Source organism: Empidonax traillii, unplaced genomic scaffold (assembly GCF_003031625.1).
Source record: "Empidonax traillii isolate 1590-97213 ecotype Southwest subspecies unplaced genomic scaffold, ASM303162v1 scaffold126:size1624879, whole genome shotgun sequence".
Taxonomy (NCBI): Eukaryota; Metazoa; Chordata; class Aves; order Passeriformes; family Tyrannidae; genus Empidonax; species Empidonax traillii.
Window position 1 is genome coordinate 790,522 of NW_020955319.1, and position 17,494 is coordinate 808,015.

Below are 17,494 nucleotides of genomic sequence, written 5' to 3' on the forward strand. Positions count from 1 at the left end.
TAAAATAGAATGAAAGAAAAATCCATAAATTGAGGAACTTCATATTTCACAATACCTAAATGGTGAAAACATCTCTTGTAGAGTGGCATGTCAGGATGTACCTGATGCCTAGAGGTATTTCCAGGTAGAGGTTCAGATCCCTGTGACTGGTCCTAAACCACTGCAGGAACAAGATAACAGAAGCCTTTTGATTTTAGCCACCTGGTTATTTACATCTGCTCTGAGGATACTGTAGATAAAACCTTTGGTGCCCTAGGATAGACTCACTGAAGAACATAAGGCTGACACAGCTCCTGTTTCACCACGCTTAGTGCCACGAGGTGGGACCTGTCAGCTGCACAGCTCATCCTTCTGGGCCAGTGCTATGGCTGCACCTTGCCAGGGAGACCCTCACTGAAATCAATAATGAAAAGGAAGGCAAAATTAGGGTTGGGGTTTTCCTGTCATTCCCAGAGCCTATGCCTTGTTCCATCCATGTGGAGAGAAGCTGTCACAGAAATGATGGGAGGTTGGCAAAGAGACCTGACTGCCAAAGGAAGTCACTGTCAGTAGCCTGGAGTGTGCAGACAATGTTGAAGAGTGGTATAAATTTAATTGGTAACTCATTTCTTATTAAAACTGACAGATTTTTTTCTTCCTAGTGGAACAGACAAGAGTGGAAAGGTTTCATGTAATCACTGATTTCACTGAAACTTGACAGCATTATCAAGCATTTTAAATCTTTTTCAATTTTATATGAATCCCATAAAGCATTGAAACACCAGCATATAAACAAAGGACTTCAATAAACTTTGGTTTTCTATTATGTTCCAATTTGAAATGAAAGGAGATGTGAAATAATCAATTTTCCCAAGAAAATGTGATGTTTGAGACTGACACAGCTCTAACCATGCTTGCATAAGCCTCAAGGAGCCCAGTGACCCCTGCTGATGGACAAGTCACCTCCCGAAAAGTCTCCTCCTGCTGCAACAAGTGCAGCACACCTGCCACAAAGGGAATTTTCATTCACATCCTGTTGGATGCTCAGGGTCACCCTCCAGGGTGGCAGCTCCAATAGCTAATACCGTGTTTAAGAGACATACTTTGTGAAGCACACTGATGGAAATGGAGAGGTCTTCACTGGTGCTTGAGTAACACAGGCACATCTCTGACAAGTGAATAGACCTCAGCTTCATCCTGCAGAAGAGGAAACAAAAGGCACATGCAAACTATTTTCTGCTGAAGAGAACGTGGATGTTGGAGAAATGAGAGAGTTCTCATTAAAAAAGTTCTCTCTCACGCTGCACTAGCACATTGATTTCTAATCCCGCAGCAAAGCTGGGTTATATTTGTAGGGGACTAACCTGGAGAGAAGCAGATATCAGGTTGAAAACTAACAACAACAAATGCACTTTGTCATAGCAAACAACATTTTCTTTATTTACACTTGGGTGGACAAGATGCGTACAATGGGAGAACAAGACCCAGCAAATACACTACATATTGAACTGCACAGGCACCAGTGGCTTTTGGCACTTGTTCTCAGATGGGGCTTTGTACCCCGGGGGTGTTGTGCACAGCTGGATAATACCCACCTCTCCCATTCCACCAGAGAGCTGGAAAGCACAGATAGCTGCTGTCTTCAGCTGCTCCACAATTTACATTTCTTCTGGGTGCTCAGTTTGCTGAGCTATTTGAACTAAATGGGAGCAGTAGGAATTCAGTAATGTTGGCTGAAAACAAAAGCTGAAGCAAGGGGATTTTCAGAGCAGCTTTAGGGCCTGAAAACTGCTGCAATCCTCCTGTTTGTGCTACAGAAAGGTGATGTGAAGTCCTGTAAATGACTCTGGTTGTGACAGAGAGAGAAAAAATTCAATTTGTCAGCAGGCTGTTCTCTTTAGGCATTGCAGCAGCTTTCAGATACTACCTTTGGGAAGAGTGGATTGGCTTGTTGGAGGGATTGAGGAGCTCTGCCATAGCATCACCCCCTCCAAATGTGCATGATGGCAAGCAGCTGCTGTGAGTGCATCTTCCAGGTGGTCTGCACAGCCCCACCAGTGTGGGAACATTGGCAGGGCTGGCACAGCCAGGCCAGGTCCCCCACATCAGAGAGGCAATGAGCAGGCAAAAAGTCAGAGCTAGTGGGGAGAATTTGGAACATTTTGGGGTTAGAAGAGGCTCAAAAAAGGGCAAGCTTGGTGAATGAGCACAACTGGCATGCCATGGCAGGCATGCCATGGGCTTTTGCTCTCCAAGGCGTGGTGCTGCAGGATGTTTTGGTCAAGATCCTGTGTACATATGGGATGAAACATCTTTAACAGTGATGCTGGGTACCATGGTGCCCTGAAGTGTGCTGGCAAAAGACTTGTCACTGCTTTAATTGTATTCAAATATGCAGAGTTAGAGTGAACAATACCATGAGGAGGTAAGGAACTGAGTAACTAGTTTTCTATGAAAGGGAAGGGTAACACTCATTTTCTTCAACCTGGACTGTTTAGACCAGACCTTGTTATGGAGAAGGACATTTGTTCATTTAGGTGTAAGAAAGCATAGTCCTGCCTCTCAGATCCTCTCCACTGTGTGCCAGTGGGAAAGCAGGAATGGAAGAGAGCCCAGGATGATGAAGGAAAACAAGGAAAAGACAACTTTTTAAAAGTTAACCAGGCATCAGTGTGTCTGAACAGCAGCATGAGGAGTCAGTGCAAAACATTCAATGGATCATTTAAATTTGCATCGGAGGAATTAAATTGATCCATTATGAATTTCAAGTGGAGACAGGATTCCTTGAAGAAAGACATAAAAAGCAGTTATTGATATAACATGAGTATTTTTTCCCATGGAGGTTAAAGAGTGTTAAATATGTCAGTAAAACCAAGAGAACATCAAAGGATGTCTCATTTACATAAACAGTGTTTTGGCAATCCAGAAATACCATTCCCAGGAGTTAATTCCTCAGGTTTGTGGGTGAAGTCAATACTACTCCAAGTAGCACAAGACTGAGCTGGAGCCTTTTGCTTTGGGTCTGCTCCAAGGCTTTCAGCTGTTCTTGGCTGTACACATAGGTGCACAGTTACATGGTTAATTACTTCCATTCCACATGGAAATTAGGAGAGGGGGAAATGATCATTATTATCCATTTGAACACATGGTTACCTGATTGCAGTGTGTGGCTGCAGTGCTCTGTGTGCAATTGCATCCTCAGTTAAACAGCATCTGGCTGGTCCAAAATGAGCTTGAGGTGATATCCTTATACCCCACTGAAGAAGGCATTTGGAGTGTTAAGAGATTCTGGATGATACCTGTAAATCAGCAGATCAGACATTGTCAAAACCTGACAGGTCTGAAAATATGTTGACCAAACTCTGAATTGATCAGTACTTGCTGAACTTGATCTGTTCTTGCTCAAAAGAAATCAAGAGAAACTTTGAAAGAATGGTCAGTTCAGGCATTATGTCTGAAAGGACAATGAAGGCAGCAGTGCTTCCAGCCCTGGGAGTTGGATTTTGGAGTTCTGGGGGTTTGGAGTTGGGTTTTTTGTTTGAGGGGAACTCTGGAGGGGGTGTGTTTGGTTTTAGGGTTTGGGGGTTTTTTTCAATTTTCAGGTAATTTGGAGTACCCTAAAGTCCATCTCTATGGACTCCCCTGGCAGGCGGATTCTGAGCAGATGGGTGCCTGGCTCTGCACCGAGGGCAAGAAGAGGCAGTCACACCTGACATAAGCAGTGAAGGTCATCTTCCAGTTTCCATCTCTTCATTCTGCTTTTACATTTTAGGAGCTTCTCAGCTTCATGGTTTCGGGAAGACCTTGACAACCAGGGATGCTAAAGGGATCAGAACAATGAGCCAAAGATCCCCTACTGTGTTTGACTTGTCTGTGTTGGGATGCTTCCTTTAAGGTCTCTATGGGAGTAGTTTCAAGACAACCTGAGACTGACAAGGGCTGGATGAGAGATGGATGCTGTAGTATATGCAGTCCTTCATCCTCTTCCTCATTCCAGGTCAGAGCTGACTGTCCAGGATCCCTAGGAGTGCAGCAGACTTGAAGCGGGAGGATTTCCTATTCCATTGATAAGTAAAGAACATTTCAAAACAGCCCTTGCAAGTTAAGCTTATTAGTGGACTCGCTTCACTGACAGCCCCAAATATGTTTCATCGCTTGATCTTACCAGAAGTCAAAATTCACCTTGACTTCTCAGGGCAGGGACCTGATTAAACTGAAGCCTTCATCACACCACAGTGGTTTTACCCTGCTGATTCTCCATGTCCCAGTAACACGGAGCATCCACATATCAGCATGTCACCAGCAACTCCACATTGCATTTACAGCACCGGCTGACTTGCAGTGAAGGAGAACCTCTAAGAGATCCTCTTTGCCAGATGGACTACTGGAACTATCCCACCGGCAGCTGGAGTAACACACTATGGCAAAAGTCCCTCTTTCCCCCAGGGAAATGGAGCTGAGTTGGTTCTTGAAATGACAGACAGCACACCTTCAAGGTGGAGTTGATCTGTACTCAGAACAATTCCCAACCATCCACATACTTCCTCAAAAGTGTTTGGTGTCTCTTTCAAGTGTGGCCAGCTTGACAGACCCACAGAAATGTGAGTGCCACTTCCCCATGCCTGAGAAGTCCCCAGCTCCACAGCGGTGACGTTGGCCAAGTCACCTGCACGAGGTTGGTTACTCCTCTGATGTGTGTTCATAATTACCTCTCCATGCCCAGAAGGGCAGGCAAGCTCTCCCACAGCTCACAGGAAATAATTACAGAGCAGCTCATCTTCCTGCAGCACGAAGCTCTTCCTGGTACATCCCAGAGGCACCAGCAGCATTACTCATAGTGGGTGATGTTTCCCGGTGTGATTCTCCCACCCCAGGTCAGCCATCCAGCCCACTCCCATCTGGGGCTAGTCAAGCCAGGACAGCACATTGATGCAGGGGAGCTGGGGAGGAAGGGGAGCAGAGGACATGGCTCTGGCTGTGGGAAGCAGCCTATCAAGAAATGCTTGTTTAAGGCACAGCAGATTAGCCTCAGGAGTGAGCTGTTTCTGAAAATCAAATTGCTTGTCATGAGTCAGAAGCCCAACCCTTTATTACAGTGTTGCATATTTTCAAAAATGGATGAAAAAGTAGCAGGCATTTTGGAGAGGCTGTTTCACATTGCTGTGGCTCTACTTCCAATTTACTTGACTGGTTGCTGTGCCACATCTGCAGCTCCCCAGCTTCATGTGTGGAGTAGCTGGAGGTGGTGCAGCACGGTGCTACCCTGGAAGAGGTACCCTCCCATCCTGATCCTTCCTTGATAAAGGAGTTAAAGGCAAAGGTGGGGGACTTCTCGTGCCAGCTTTGCTGGAGAGATGCCGTCTTAGCAGCTCCACCTGCAGTACTCCTCATTCTTCTGATCTGGAGGTACCTTGAGTATCCCTTGTTTTATTCAGGAGTGGATGTAGGTCTCTGGTGGAGACCCAGCAGCCTTAGAAAGTCTTTTTACCTGCTTATGGTGATGCCTTAGGACACAATACCTGCCTCAGGGAGCGGACCTCACAGCTGTGGCAGAGAGAGAGCTTGTGTGTCACTGTTTGTTGTCCTTGTCTGGTGACATGTGGTGGTAGCTGAGGGACTACCCTCACCCCAGTCCGTGAGTAGGCTGGAAGAAGCTGGGAAGTGGGACCTTCATTCTTCACTTCCCTATAGCCCTGCTTTGTGGAGAGAGGTGACTCCCCACCATCACTGCTGGAGGCTGTGGCCACCATATCTCTCACAAGGCACCATAAAGGCTATTTTTGTTTGGGTAGTTTAGCTCAATAAGCACTGTGGAGAGTGGAGTAGCCCATAGCCTGAAGGCTCATGGAAGACCTTGTGTCCCTGCAAGCTGATGCACTCTCAGTGATGAGCCCAGAGCATGGGCCTAGCAGGCTTTTCAGGGCTGAGAAAGTCTGAGTGAACACTGGGTTGTTTAAGATACCTTTAGCTGCCACAACAGTCACCAGCTCACAGTGATGTTGTAGAAGATGCCAGCTATACCATGATCTTTTCAGAAAGAAGCAAGACTATGAGAGAAGTCTGGGAGAAAAGGCAGAGAGAAAATAGAGGGTGGAAAGACACATATTCTGGATTGTTTGGAGGGTGTAGCCAAAACCTGGAGTCAGTTTATGGGTCATCTATGTACCTCTCTCCCACCAATTGATCTGTGTCAAGCCTGGGCTCAAAAGGACCCACCAGCACAGAGGGGCCCAGGCAGTTGCCCTGTCATCTCTAAGGAAAAAAAAATTGCTCCATCCAACCTATCACTACTGTGGTATCAATATCAGGTCACACATTTTTCCCCCAAAGGGTGGTGGGTGATAAAGCTTGTTGTTATAGTTTACTCACCTGAGCAGGTCACTCACTTCCCCACCTGTCCCCTATTTCTCTCACTGTAAAAGGAGAAGGTAACATCAGTAATTTGGGGATTTTTATTGTTAAAGTTGTTGGGGTTTGTGTACCAGGCTAAAGTGGGATCTGACTTCTCAGAACCATTATGACCATAGATTTCTGGGTAATGCCAGCACCCAAAGGGAGTGAAAGCCTGTAAGGGGATACCAGGCAACCCATCCACTGCCACTGTTTGCCAAGAGAACCAAATCAGTCTTTCTCCTCTGAATGCTTTTGAGGTCTATTTCCTAAGAATGACATCCACAGATGTCCTCTGTGGGGGCACTACTGGAAATGATCATGTACGGCTGAGAATGCTGAAACTAAATTTGTAATACTCAGCTGCTGTGATCTGCAAACAGTGCTAAGTGCTAGAAAGAGGCAGCAGCCGCCTTCCAAAGCTGTTCTCAAGTACGTATGATCAAGAGAGTCACTTGTCAGCCACAGCAGGTGCCCACTTCTACTCAGACCCAAGGAAGTCATGAGGGCAATCACCATGCAGATCTTTATAGAAATACCATAAAACATGAGATGAAAAATAACTGTTGAGTTGTCTAGTCTAGCCACTCATCCATCCCTTATAAGTACAAAGTGAATGATTGGCACCAGAAGACCAAAGGTTTAAAGTGGGGGTGTTTAACTAAAAACAGCAATAGAGGCACGAGGAAAGCAACTCTGCTAACATACAGTTCTGGCTTAGCTGGTGCAGTAAGAGGAAACAAGGCTACAAATTACTTTCATTGCTCTGTACTTCCATTTGGTTTAAAAACTACAGCCCGGTTTTCAAAGCATTACAAAAACATCCTGCCTGCAAAGAGGTTTTTATTATTTTTAAGCACTGATTGCAAATATAAGTGCAGATATGCAGTTGGTGTGAAAGGGCCCCTGGGGATGAACAGCTCTGCACAGAAGTGTTTTGGAAAGTCTCTGTAAACACGTATTGCTACCCCTGGGCTCATTGATTCCACAGAGGGCACTCACTGACACGGTGTTTCATCCTACTGCAGAATTTCCTGGGAGGTTTTGGGACATAGTAAGATAAGGCAAAGCCCATGCTGTTCCCAACACATGGCAATGCACACCAGGAGCACTGCTGGATGCTGTGCTTCTGCCTTTGATGATGGGATGGGAAACAGAGCAGAGGAGGAGAGCAGCAGATTGGCAGATGTCTGCTTGGTTGATTTGTGTCCACAGACACCTACTTATCCTATGTAAGATGTGTGGTGATCCCCTCCAAGGTTATTTTGCATGCAAGTCCCTCTGCTCAGTGGTCTGCTTGCAGGTCATGCTGATGATCTCCAGGTCTGGGAACAGTCTCCCTGGCTGTGAATGCCTGCAGGAAAAAGCTCTCCTCTCCTAGAATAAAGATCCAACCCAAAGGAGTTGCATCCTCTGGGCACCCCTGCCTGCAGGTCTTCCTCAGTCTCCTGAGGTGCTTGTGGTGAATCCTCAACCCCCCCAATTTCACATGCCAGGAAGGTTTAACTTCAAGTTATTTTCAAGCTGTTGTTTTCTCTGCAGAAATTTTGAGTTGCTACATATCCTTGTGTTTGCCTCTTTGCTTTGTAGTGGCTCTTGTGGTCCGTACTCTGGCAGGAAGATTGAGCTCGATGCTCAGTTCGAGTGCTTTTTCCAGACCTCGTCTCTTCAGATGGGGCTTGGCAAACAAAGCTCCCTCTGGGAAATAAAGGGTTCAGATTCCCCAGGCAAGAGAGACCTCCTGAAGGACTCTTTCATGTATAGCCAAAGAGACTAGAGAGTGTCAAAGACAAAACACTGCCGTCAGAAAGGTGTACAGGCTCCATACAGAAGGGACCCTTCACAACCTGGCAGCCTTTGAATTCAGCTTTTAAATGAAAGGGTTTTCTTCAGACTGAAAAAGTGATGCAAAAGTAATAACGCATAAAGAAAAGGGGTTTTTTGTGGATGAAACTACCTTTCAGTATAAAATAAGCTGGCTCTTTTGATTTATTGATGAGCCAAACACATATTTTGCCTTGGGAAAATAACACATCATCCAGCTGACCACTGGGCAAATGCCTGAGAGACGAGGGTGTTGGTGCTGCTGAGGCTGGGATTAGCTTCTGTATCACAGGCCAGTCTGAGGGAATATGGCCCATGTCTTGGGCTCCAGCACTTCATCAGAGATGATGGTGTGGACAGCTGATGGTGAAATAATTCCTGGGAACTGTGGGCAGCCGCACTGAAGCAACGTTGTGCATGAAACCACGCCCAGGTTATGCTCCCCATGGCCTGTGGCTCTGCTGCCTGGCCACTGTGCCCCAAACCCCTGGGTGTGTCCCTGGGCTCCCCTGGTCCTTGTGGGGGCTGCAGCAGTGGGGATGCACGGACTGGGCTGTGGTTCCCATGGCGACTGCGGAACGGTGGCCCTTGATGTCACAAGGTGCCTGCTGGAAGGCTGCAGGAGCACCCGCCGCTCTGCTCACACGCTCGCCACCAGATGAAAGTCTGGGGCCACCCGAGTTCATTCATGCCCTGACGCGCTTTGCAGCTTCGCAATGTCGGCGCGCGGTCACTTCATGGCAGACACCAGCCAGCACCTGAGGCGGATACAGCGGCAGATGAGGCTGCTGGACCTGCGCCTGCAGCTGCTCCGTGAGAAGCTGCTTGCAGCCCGCCTGCACAGGATGATGGCCTTTCACCGCTGCTGCCTGCAACTGCCCGAACTCCAACCCCCACCAAGAAGAGCCCTCCCTGCAAGGCTGGATGTGGAGCGACGAATCAGCAGGTAACGGGTGTCTGCTTTCTACAAGCATCACCACCCCTTCAGGTAGGATAAGGGAAGTTTAGCATTGCTATCGGGAGCAAATGTTGAAACAGATAAGCGGGATGGGAGAGAAATAGCCATTTTGGAGAAATAAATTGGAAGGGGAACGGGAAGGTAAAGGCTACCCTCTTGTTTTAATTCCAGAATACAAAGATTTAGCAGGACGTTGAGCTCGTCTCATAATCGGAGTCATTTGGCTTTGATTGACGTGAAGGGTTTTGAACCCAAGGACGTCAGTGTGGAGGTGAAGGACGGGAAGGTGACAGTGTTAGCAGAGCACAGGGAGGAGCGCAACACCTCGGTGTCAAAGACCTGTAACTACAGAAAATTCATGAAGGAGTTCAACCTGCCGCCAGGGGTGAGCGAGGATGAGGTGACCTACTCTCTGGAATCCAACAGCGTCATGAAGATTGAAACAGCACCCAAGGGCTGCCCTCAGCTCCAGAACTACTGAGGAGGCACAGTCATCCCTCTGCCGCATCCCTTCTTCCCACCAGCTTAAGTCTGTCCTGCTAACTGTGTGCTAGCAGCTTCTCTCACCTCTTCCAAAAAAGAAGACAGCACTCTCAACAGATGCGTATGAGCCTCATTTGAAGGGATTTGGTGGGCAAAACACAGGGGTGCCTGCAGGGAAACATGAAGATGTTTTTGGGCATACGTGGCTGTGGTCACTTGCTGGGCACTGAAGGCAGGGCTGGAGGTGGTAGGTTTAGGGTTTACAATCTCGTGGATTTTAAAGGCTGAGAGGCACAATTATGGTCAGTCACATTTCTGTAAGGACACTTCTCTCAGTCCAACCTCTTCCATTTGAGCTGCAGGGTGTTTCTAGAAAGAAAACCTTGATGATTAACACATTGAGGAGAGGTACTGTGCAGTTATGCTGCCCAATTGAAACCCCTCAGAGAGGGCTGTCGTGCCCTGCCATCAGCCTGGCTGAGAAATGCTGTCACACAGGGGGACCTTGGCCCCCATGGGACCCTCGTGCTGCTGGGACAACATATCTCTGGCAGCCAAGGGGTCCCCAGTGCCAAGGGCTCCCACTCGCTGCTGCATCAGGGAATAGTACCCTGGAAACACTCACACCTAAAGAAAACAAAGCCAGTCCTTTATTTAAAGCCTGCAAACAGACAGACTCACTTCCACAGCTCACATGCATCATATGAAGGTGGTGAATCAGAGGGGACAGGTCGCAAAGCAGTGAGTCCATGGCTGGGAGCGCCACGGCTTGGGAAGGCCCTCGGCTCTGTCACCCCCTGCTCCTCTCCTCTGGTGGGAGATTTGCTCTAGAAAAGTACAAATCTGTCTCTATCCATGCATCCAAAAGGCTCAGAGCAGTCTTCTGTGTCAATTTGATGCCATTTGGACCAGGCTGGTGAACAGCAGCACCTTGGCCTTCTGTTGAGTTAACACAGCCCGTTGAGACAGCTCACTGCAAAGTCTCCCCAAAATCATGATCACTGTGATCCTTCAGTCAAACGTGTCAGCAAGTGGTTGAGGATCAGTTTGTGTTGGCCATAACCAGCTCAATAATTTAATTTTGGCACAAGAAATTAGATGCTTCTGGGACGTTTCCAGCATCCAGCTACCACTTAAAATAACAGCTGATAATAAATTTTAAGCTTTATGGGCTTAATGTGTAGCTGGGTCAGTACAGAACCATACAACCATGAAATGGTTTTGGTTGGAAGGGACTTTTTGAAGGTCATTTACTCTAGCCCCAGCAGGAACACCTTTCACTAGAGCAGTTTGCTCAAAGCCCCATCCAACCTGGCCTCTGGGCAACCTCTTACAGCGTTTCATCACCCTCAACTTAAAAATAATCCTTCCTTGTGTCCAATTTAAATCTACCCTTTTTCAGTTTAACCCCCCTTGTCCTGTCACTACAGGCCTTGGTGTGAAGTCTCTCTCTTTCTTACATGCTTTTTTTATACACTGAGAGGCTGCCCGTGCACAGGTAACCTGATTCTGCTGATGTTGGTCAGGGATGTTTAGACCTACCCACATCTCACCAGGGAGGCTGCAAGGGAGACTCCCGGGAGAGCAGGTGGCAGGGATGGGGACTGGGGTGCTGCAGAAGACTGTCTTCCTCCAAAGCAACCCACTGAGTAATAAAACTGAACCCCTTTTGGGATACAGTCTTTGCACTTTGTAATGATTTCTGAAGAAGCTGTCTAAGTGTGCAGAAGGGAAACATATTTCAACACCTCCCCTTTACCCATGACTTGCAGAATGTATCGAGTGCCACAGCAATCACAGGGCTGGCTGTGACTGCTCTTATCTTCATAGCTTATCCTTTAACACATGCTCATCACACTTGTCCCTAAATTAGGCTTCTTAGGCTCCTAACACCAAATTACACTCCTGAGCACTTTATTGGCAGATGTGACTGAAAAAAAATTTGAATCCACTTTAGATCCTGTGAAATGCTGGGCTGGGCTGGTGGGATAACCTTTTAGGACCTTTTCCATAACAGAAGCAAAGCACTGAAAAGTCACTTGATTTTGTGAATACCTACTTGCTGTTAACAACTTGGGTCATACCCCAAAATCTGTACCTTCCAAACACTGCTAACCTGAGAGTTTGCAAAGAGGAAATACCTTTGGAAAACCCTCATTAATATGGCAAGCCATGCTCACATCAGCATCTCCCATAAAACAAATCCATTTGCCACTAGGTGGCAGATACTATTTTTTTTTTCAATTTATCACCGTGCAACTATTTTATTCTAAGCAAACCTGCTGAAGGTGGTGACACAAAGCAGTAAGTCTGGGACACACTGCAGCTGGTATTTTTCTTTGTTATGCAAATAGCAAATGAAGAGGAGGGCAAAAGACAGAGCTGTGTTTTGTGATCCTGGATGTGCGGGAGCCCTCGGGACAGACCACTATCACATTAGGTTGTTACACTGGATTATATCGACCTCAGATCCTGCAGCTCTCCCTCTTGGAGTACAGCTCCTAGATAAGGCAACTTTCATTTGCTTCAGCAGCCCAGCTCTACTCCAGTTATCAGCCCAACAGGGGCTTCCAGGAGTTCATGTATTCTTCAGCATATTGTTGCAACAAATTATTTTGGGGGCTAATCTTGACCATTCTCATGTAGCAGATATCCTCTCTGAATTCCCTGGCATGAGGAAGATGCCAGAGATGGTGAATTGGCTCTGTAGTTCTCAGTGCTAGTGCATTCTTGAACTCCAGTCTTATGGAGGCATTTATAAATAGCCAAGGAATTTGTAGCGAGAGGTCATCTGAGGATGCTAAATCCAGACTTCTCCTCAGTGATCGATTTCTAGGGGATTTCCTGCAGCCAAGCAGTGCTCTGAAGGCTTAGGCTGTGTAGAACTGTTGTTTCTCTCTCAGCTATTGAAAACCTGGAGAGAGCAGTCCCTTGGTGGTAAGGTGTGAAGTGATCCCAATTGTCCTCTCCCAGCGCTCCGGTGCACCTCTGGGGCAGGTGGCTGCTCTCCCAGGGGGCAGTGCCAGCCTGGCAGGGTAAGATGATGCCTGTTGCAGGGGCCAGCTCTGCTTCTCACATCTCCCTTCCTTGTCCTTGGAGCATTAACATGGCCAGCCTGTTGGGATGATGCCAGCCAAGTGGGGCCCACATGGCCTCCACTGCACCTCTACATGAGGTGAGAAGCTTCATCCCTCCATCCACTGTGTTTGTGTTTACAGTTAAATTTAACCATTGTATCTGCTATGCTGTTTGGCACCTCAGTCTCTTAGATAAACTTCCCAAGCCTGTTTTCCTTCATCTCCCCTGGAGAAAACCCTAAGAGTTTAGAGACAGACCAGGATCCATGGTTTGAAGTTTGTCTCTGCACTAAAAACTCAGTGGATCTGTTGGTATTCTGGACCCTGCACTTGTCACCTCATTAATAATCCTGCACTGAATTTAGGTTATGAGTAAGCTGATCCTTCCAGCACGCTCAGCGTGACTGTCGGGAAGTGCCACCTCCCCGAGCATGGGGTGCTGGCCCGTGTTTCTCCCCTTTAGCCCTGCAAGTCCCTTTGCTGCTGTCTGGAAGAAAAAGTTATTTTTTCATCTTCATCTGTCTTCTAATTCCTCCTGCCATCCCATTTGTCCCTCTCCACCTCAATTGCTGTAGGTTGGGCCTTTCTTTTAACAAGTAATGTGTGGGGTTTTCTTATTCTCTTGAAAACTCAGTCGAGGTGAAAAAACCTTTGCAGTCCCAGAGGTTATCCTTTCAATTGCCCTGTTATATGTAGATGGTGTGAAATCATCCCCATCCAATTGTCCTTCTATATTTCAGCACTAATTACAAATAAAAAGGTTCAACACTAATTACAAATAATATCAGGTGTCTCAGCTCTTTGGTCCCGTGTGGTGGTCCCTACCTTGGGTGTTGAATGTAGTTTTTAAAGACCTGCAGGTGACAATAATGCCATAATTCAAAAACTGAAAACCAAAAATCATCATCTCCTGTGCCTCACTAAAACAGATTTTAACTTGCCAGAAAAAATAAAATGCAGCTTCTTTTTTGTTTGTTTCTTTTGTTGGTTTTATTTTTGCCGTAGCTTTTTGCATCTACACCTCGATGTGCAGAGAAGCCTGAAAAGGGAGAGCTGCCAGGGCTCTGCCTCACGGTCACACGAGTGCACATGGCACTTTAAGACATATCAAAAGAGATTGTCATCTGGGGGTCACCAGCCACCACGTGCTCGTGTTTGTGGGGTGTGGGGTTGAGTGCCTGCAAGCACAGAACCAGGAACACCACCCAGAGCGTCTGGCTATGGACCAATAAGGATTTCAAGGAGGCTTGGAGCCAAAAGTCACGTCAGTGGGAAGACAGAGAGGCAGGGAGTACTCATCAGAGTGCTCACAGCCCAGCGATGAGCAGCCTCTCACCAGGCAAAGCACTGGATCCAGCGGGACCCAGCACTTCAGGCTGCCACTGGGACAGACTCCGGCAGAGCCCAGCGTTTGTGAGCAGGGAGGGAAGGCAGGACATTGAAAAGAGAGGAATAAATTAAAATTCCAACACCTGGGTCCCACTCATGGCAGGTCCTGAGCACTTTCTATTCCCACTAAATTCCTTGGACAACAACTTTACACAGCAGAACTGCAGTGTTATTGTGAACAGCTACACAGCTGATCTCCTTGAAGAAACACAGAGATATTTGCACGCCCAGGAATGAGTGTCACTGTGCAGAGAAAAGAGGAAAACTCCATCATCTTGGGTAAAATGTCAAAAATACACCTTTCCTGACCAGTTCCCCTCCCCTCCTTGGCTGCTCAGTGTGCCTGGAGAGCCAGGCAGTTAGTTTGAAATCCAGGGCTGGCACCCTGAGAGATTTATGGATGTTAGTGCACCAGTGTAATGTAATCCTTGCCCCAATATTTAAAAATAGCCCAAGGGACTGGCCTACATAAACTCCAAGCCATGCAGTCTGGCCTGGGTGCCCAGTTAGTATGATGACATTTCAAACGTGGTGCAGCTGTGTTCACGTCAGTATCGTAGGTTTCATCTGGGAGAGGTATGCAAAGTGTGCTCAGGGAATGATGCTTCATGTTGGATTAAAGCACCAAAACAACCTGGAGGAAGCACTCGCTGTTTACTCTCCAGAGCAGCTCCTAAATGAGCACGAGCAATGTCTGTTCTGTAAGAGTTTTCAGCCATTTATGTGTGCTTGTTTTTCCTGCAAAACAGAGGAAAAGCAAGCCCTGGCATGGCAGAGGATTACTGCACACATGAAGGGAGAAGCAGTAAATAGGTCAGCAAACACTGACCAGTGTGGGGCCTCTGGGGTTGGGCATCCTGCTGGCTCCCAACAGAGCTTTGCACAGGCTGCCTACAATCCCCAGAGGCAGAAGTCAGTCCTGCTGCCTGCAGCTTGAGCCCTGTCTTCATGGGAGCTCCTGGAGAGTGGCCTTTGTCCTCCTGGCTCCCAGGCAGGGACAGCGCAGGGATGCAGGTTTTGCGCTCTCGGTGTTGCCAAGCTCCTTCAGCCCTGGCTCACCCAGGGACATTCGTGATGAGAAGAGCAAGTTTCCTGCTCCTGGGTACCCACTTAGTGTGGCTGTAGGATTGGATGCCACACCAGACAGACCCCACTTAGCCTCTGCTCCCAGGGTACCTGCAGCCTACTGTGGAAGTGGGATAAACTACCTCAATCCCACCAGGCACACCCAGAGCCCTTGTACAGAGGAACTATCAAGGGCAAAAGTGCCCCCTTATGTTTGGGGGGAATTTCCCAAAGCACAGGCAAACCCTTAGAGCCGTTCTCCTTCACCCTGACAGCAAATGGAGAGGACTGAGCCAGAAGCCAATGCAGTTCTTGATGCCAGCATGTGCTTCTGGGAACCACAGCACATGGGGCACCCTGCATGGGATGCAGCCAGATGTTTTGCCACACTTGCTTCACTTTGCCCTCGGGCTGTATGGGAGAACACACATGTGCACGGCTCACCAGGGCTGCACACCCCCTGCTCAGCCCTGGCCCTGTGCCCTTGGGTGCCGTGCGCTGCCAGGGAGCAGGAAAGCCAGTGCAGCAGAGCTTGGCTTCAGCCAGAGGCTCAGTCTGGTAAGACTTACATGTAAGGTAAAATCTGATCTGGAAGAGATTTAGACATGAACTCGTGGAGGGCTGTGGGGCCAGGAAGTGGAGGGATGCCCTGTCTGTGGGTGTATCAGTCAGCAACCAAAACTTACCCTCTAACAGGCTCTGTGACAGGAATTTATCAGTCATGGCCTGGCCCCTGGATGCTGGTGACTCTAAAGGAAAAGCTGCACCTTGTTTGCAGCCAGATTACCGTGGCCCCTGCTCCATGCCAGGTAGCACTCTGGGCCTGTGCCATTCCACGTGCCTGGCTGCTGGAGGCAGGAGTCACCTGGGATGAGGAACCGTGGCACCCAGTGCACAAACACAGGACAATGCTCGGACTTTCCTGCTTTTCTGACTACCTCTTTGGGAATGTTTTAATGACAGAACAAGGGTAAGGTTGCCCAACCTTAAGAAAAAGAATTCATATCAGAATTCCCACAGAAAAGCCAAGCACAGGCTTGAGGATGTTAGAGTCTGTGTGTTGGGAGATGCTGCACCCTCAAACTGCCAGAGGACTACATTCAGTACCTAATTGTTTTGGCAGAAGGTTTATATGTCTGAGACCCAGCATGGCACGGTACAGAGAGCACTCAAGTCTGTATTTCATCTGAGTAAAAAAAAAAAAAACCAAACATGAACAAACTATTAAAGGAGGAAAGAGTAAAGAGTAGAGGTTCCAAAAAATGTCAGAAGAAATCAGAGTGAGGGAAAATTTAAAGCAAGAACATTAAACTGCATGTTAGGAGGAGACCTAACTTAGGAGTGATGCAAACAGGAAAAGACTGAGCAGGGCTGCACAAATAGCCAAAACAGGGAGAGGCACAGGCTTTGGGATACATCTGATGGGCCAACAGATTTGGTGGGATTTCTCCCTGCTGCTTGGTATGTAATGGCAGAAGTGGATTCCCCTCAACAAATGCTGGAGTAGAGTACAAAATTTAGCTCAGTTCAAGAACACCCTTTGAGGTGTAATGGTCTGAAATACGGTGTATTGAACTGGATGGCCTAACAGTGCCTGCTAGTCTGAAAGGCTCATTAGCTTCTCCAGAGCATCCATCCACCCTAGGGAAGTCTCACTGCAGTGTGTAAGAAGGAGTTCCCATCCCTCCCCTGCCAATGACAGCAGTAGCTTGAATTCCAGCACCCCTCATGTTCTGTAAGGGAAATTTTATCTTTCAAATCTGAAATAAACACATTCTTGCACAGCAGGTATCTCCACACAAGAAAGCTTAATTGGTTCTTAATTTGTAAATCACCTTAATACATCTTGTAACGCTCTAAGAAAGCCTCTGGTTTCAGCAGGACTTGAATTTCAGCCCTTGAGCTCTTTTCTTCCAGCAATATTGAGTCAGTCCTGGGGCATCCATGTTTTGGAGAGATGTGAATCTGAGGCTTGGGTTCTGTGCAGAAGTGTCTCCTGATGACACCCCAGAGACCTGACTTCATCCCTTCCATTGTGGGGGTTGGCTTGGAAGAGAAACACTCTGCAGCACCTTCCCATCTCATCCACTTTATTTCACCTCAGGGGGACCCAGACTTTCCACTTAAATCAGGTGGCTTTCTAGACCTCAGCTTATTCTTTCTGACCTATTAACAGCTTTCTGCCCATCGACCTCTTTGACTTCCAATTTAGAAATGAAGAGCAGTTTGCTTCCAATACTTCGTGTGGGAAGACCCATGAGATCTGGCAGAAACAGCTCATAATTCAGGTTCATTACAACCAGAGCAGAATATCACAAATAACAACTAG

General features: G+C 47.5%; 1 protein-coding gene across 1 annotated transcript; it reads left to right on the forward strand.

The window, feature by feature from the left end:
* Nucleotides 1-8,768: 8,768 nt before the first annotated feature.
* On the forward strand, nucleotides 8,769-9,745 carry ODF1 (outer dense fiber of sperm tails 1). The gene is made up of 2 exons (XM_027883399.1): nucleotides 8,769-9,139; nucleotides 9,323-9,745. The coding sequence occupies exons 1-2, from the start codon at nucleotides 8,910-8,912 to the stop codon at nucleotides 9,630-9,632; spliced, it is 540 nt and encodes a 179-aa protein (XP_027739200.1). The 5' UTR covers nucleotides 8,769-8,909; the 3' UTR covers nucleotides 9,633-9,745.
* The last annotated feature ends 7,749 nt before the right edge of the window (nucleotides 9,746-17,494 follow it).

Coding starts and splice junctions, on each gene's coding strand:
- ODF1 (XM_027883399.1), top strand. CDS start 8,910: ATGTCGGCGCGCGGTCACTTCATGGCAGACACCAGCCAGCACCTGAGG. Junction 9,140..9,322: donor GTGGAGCGACGAATCAGCAG/GTAACGGGTGTC, acceptor TTTTAATTCCAG/AATACAAAGATTTAGCAGGA.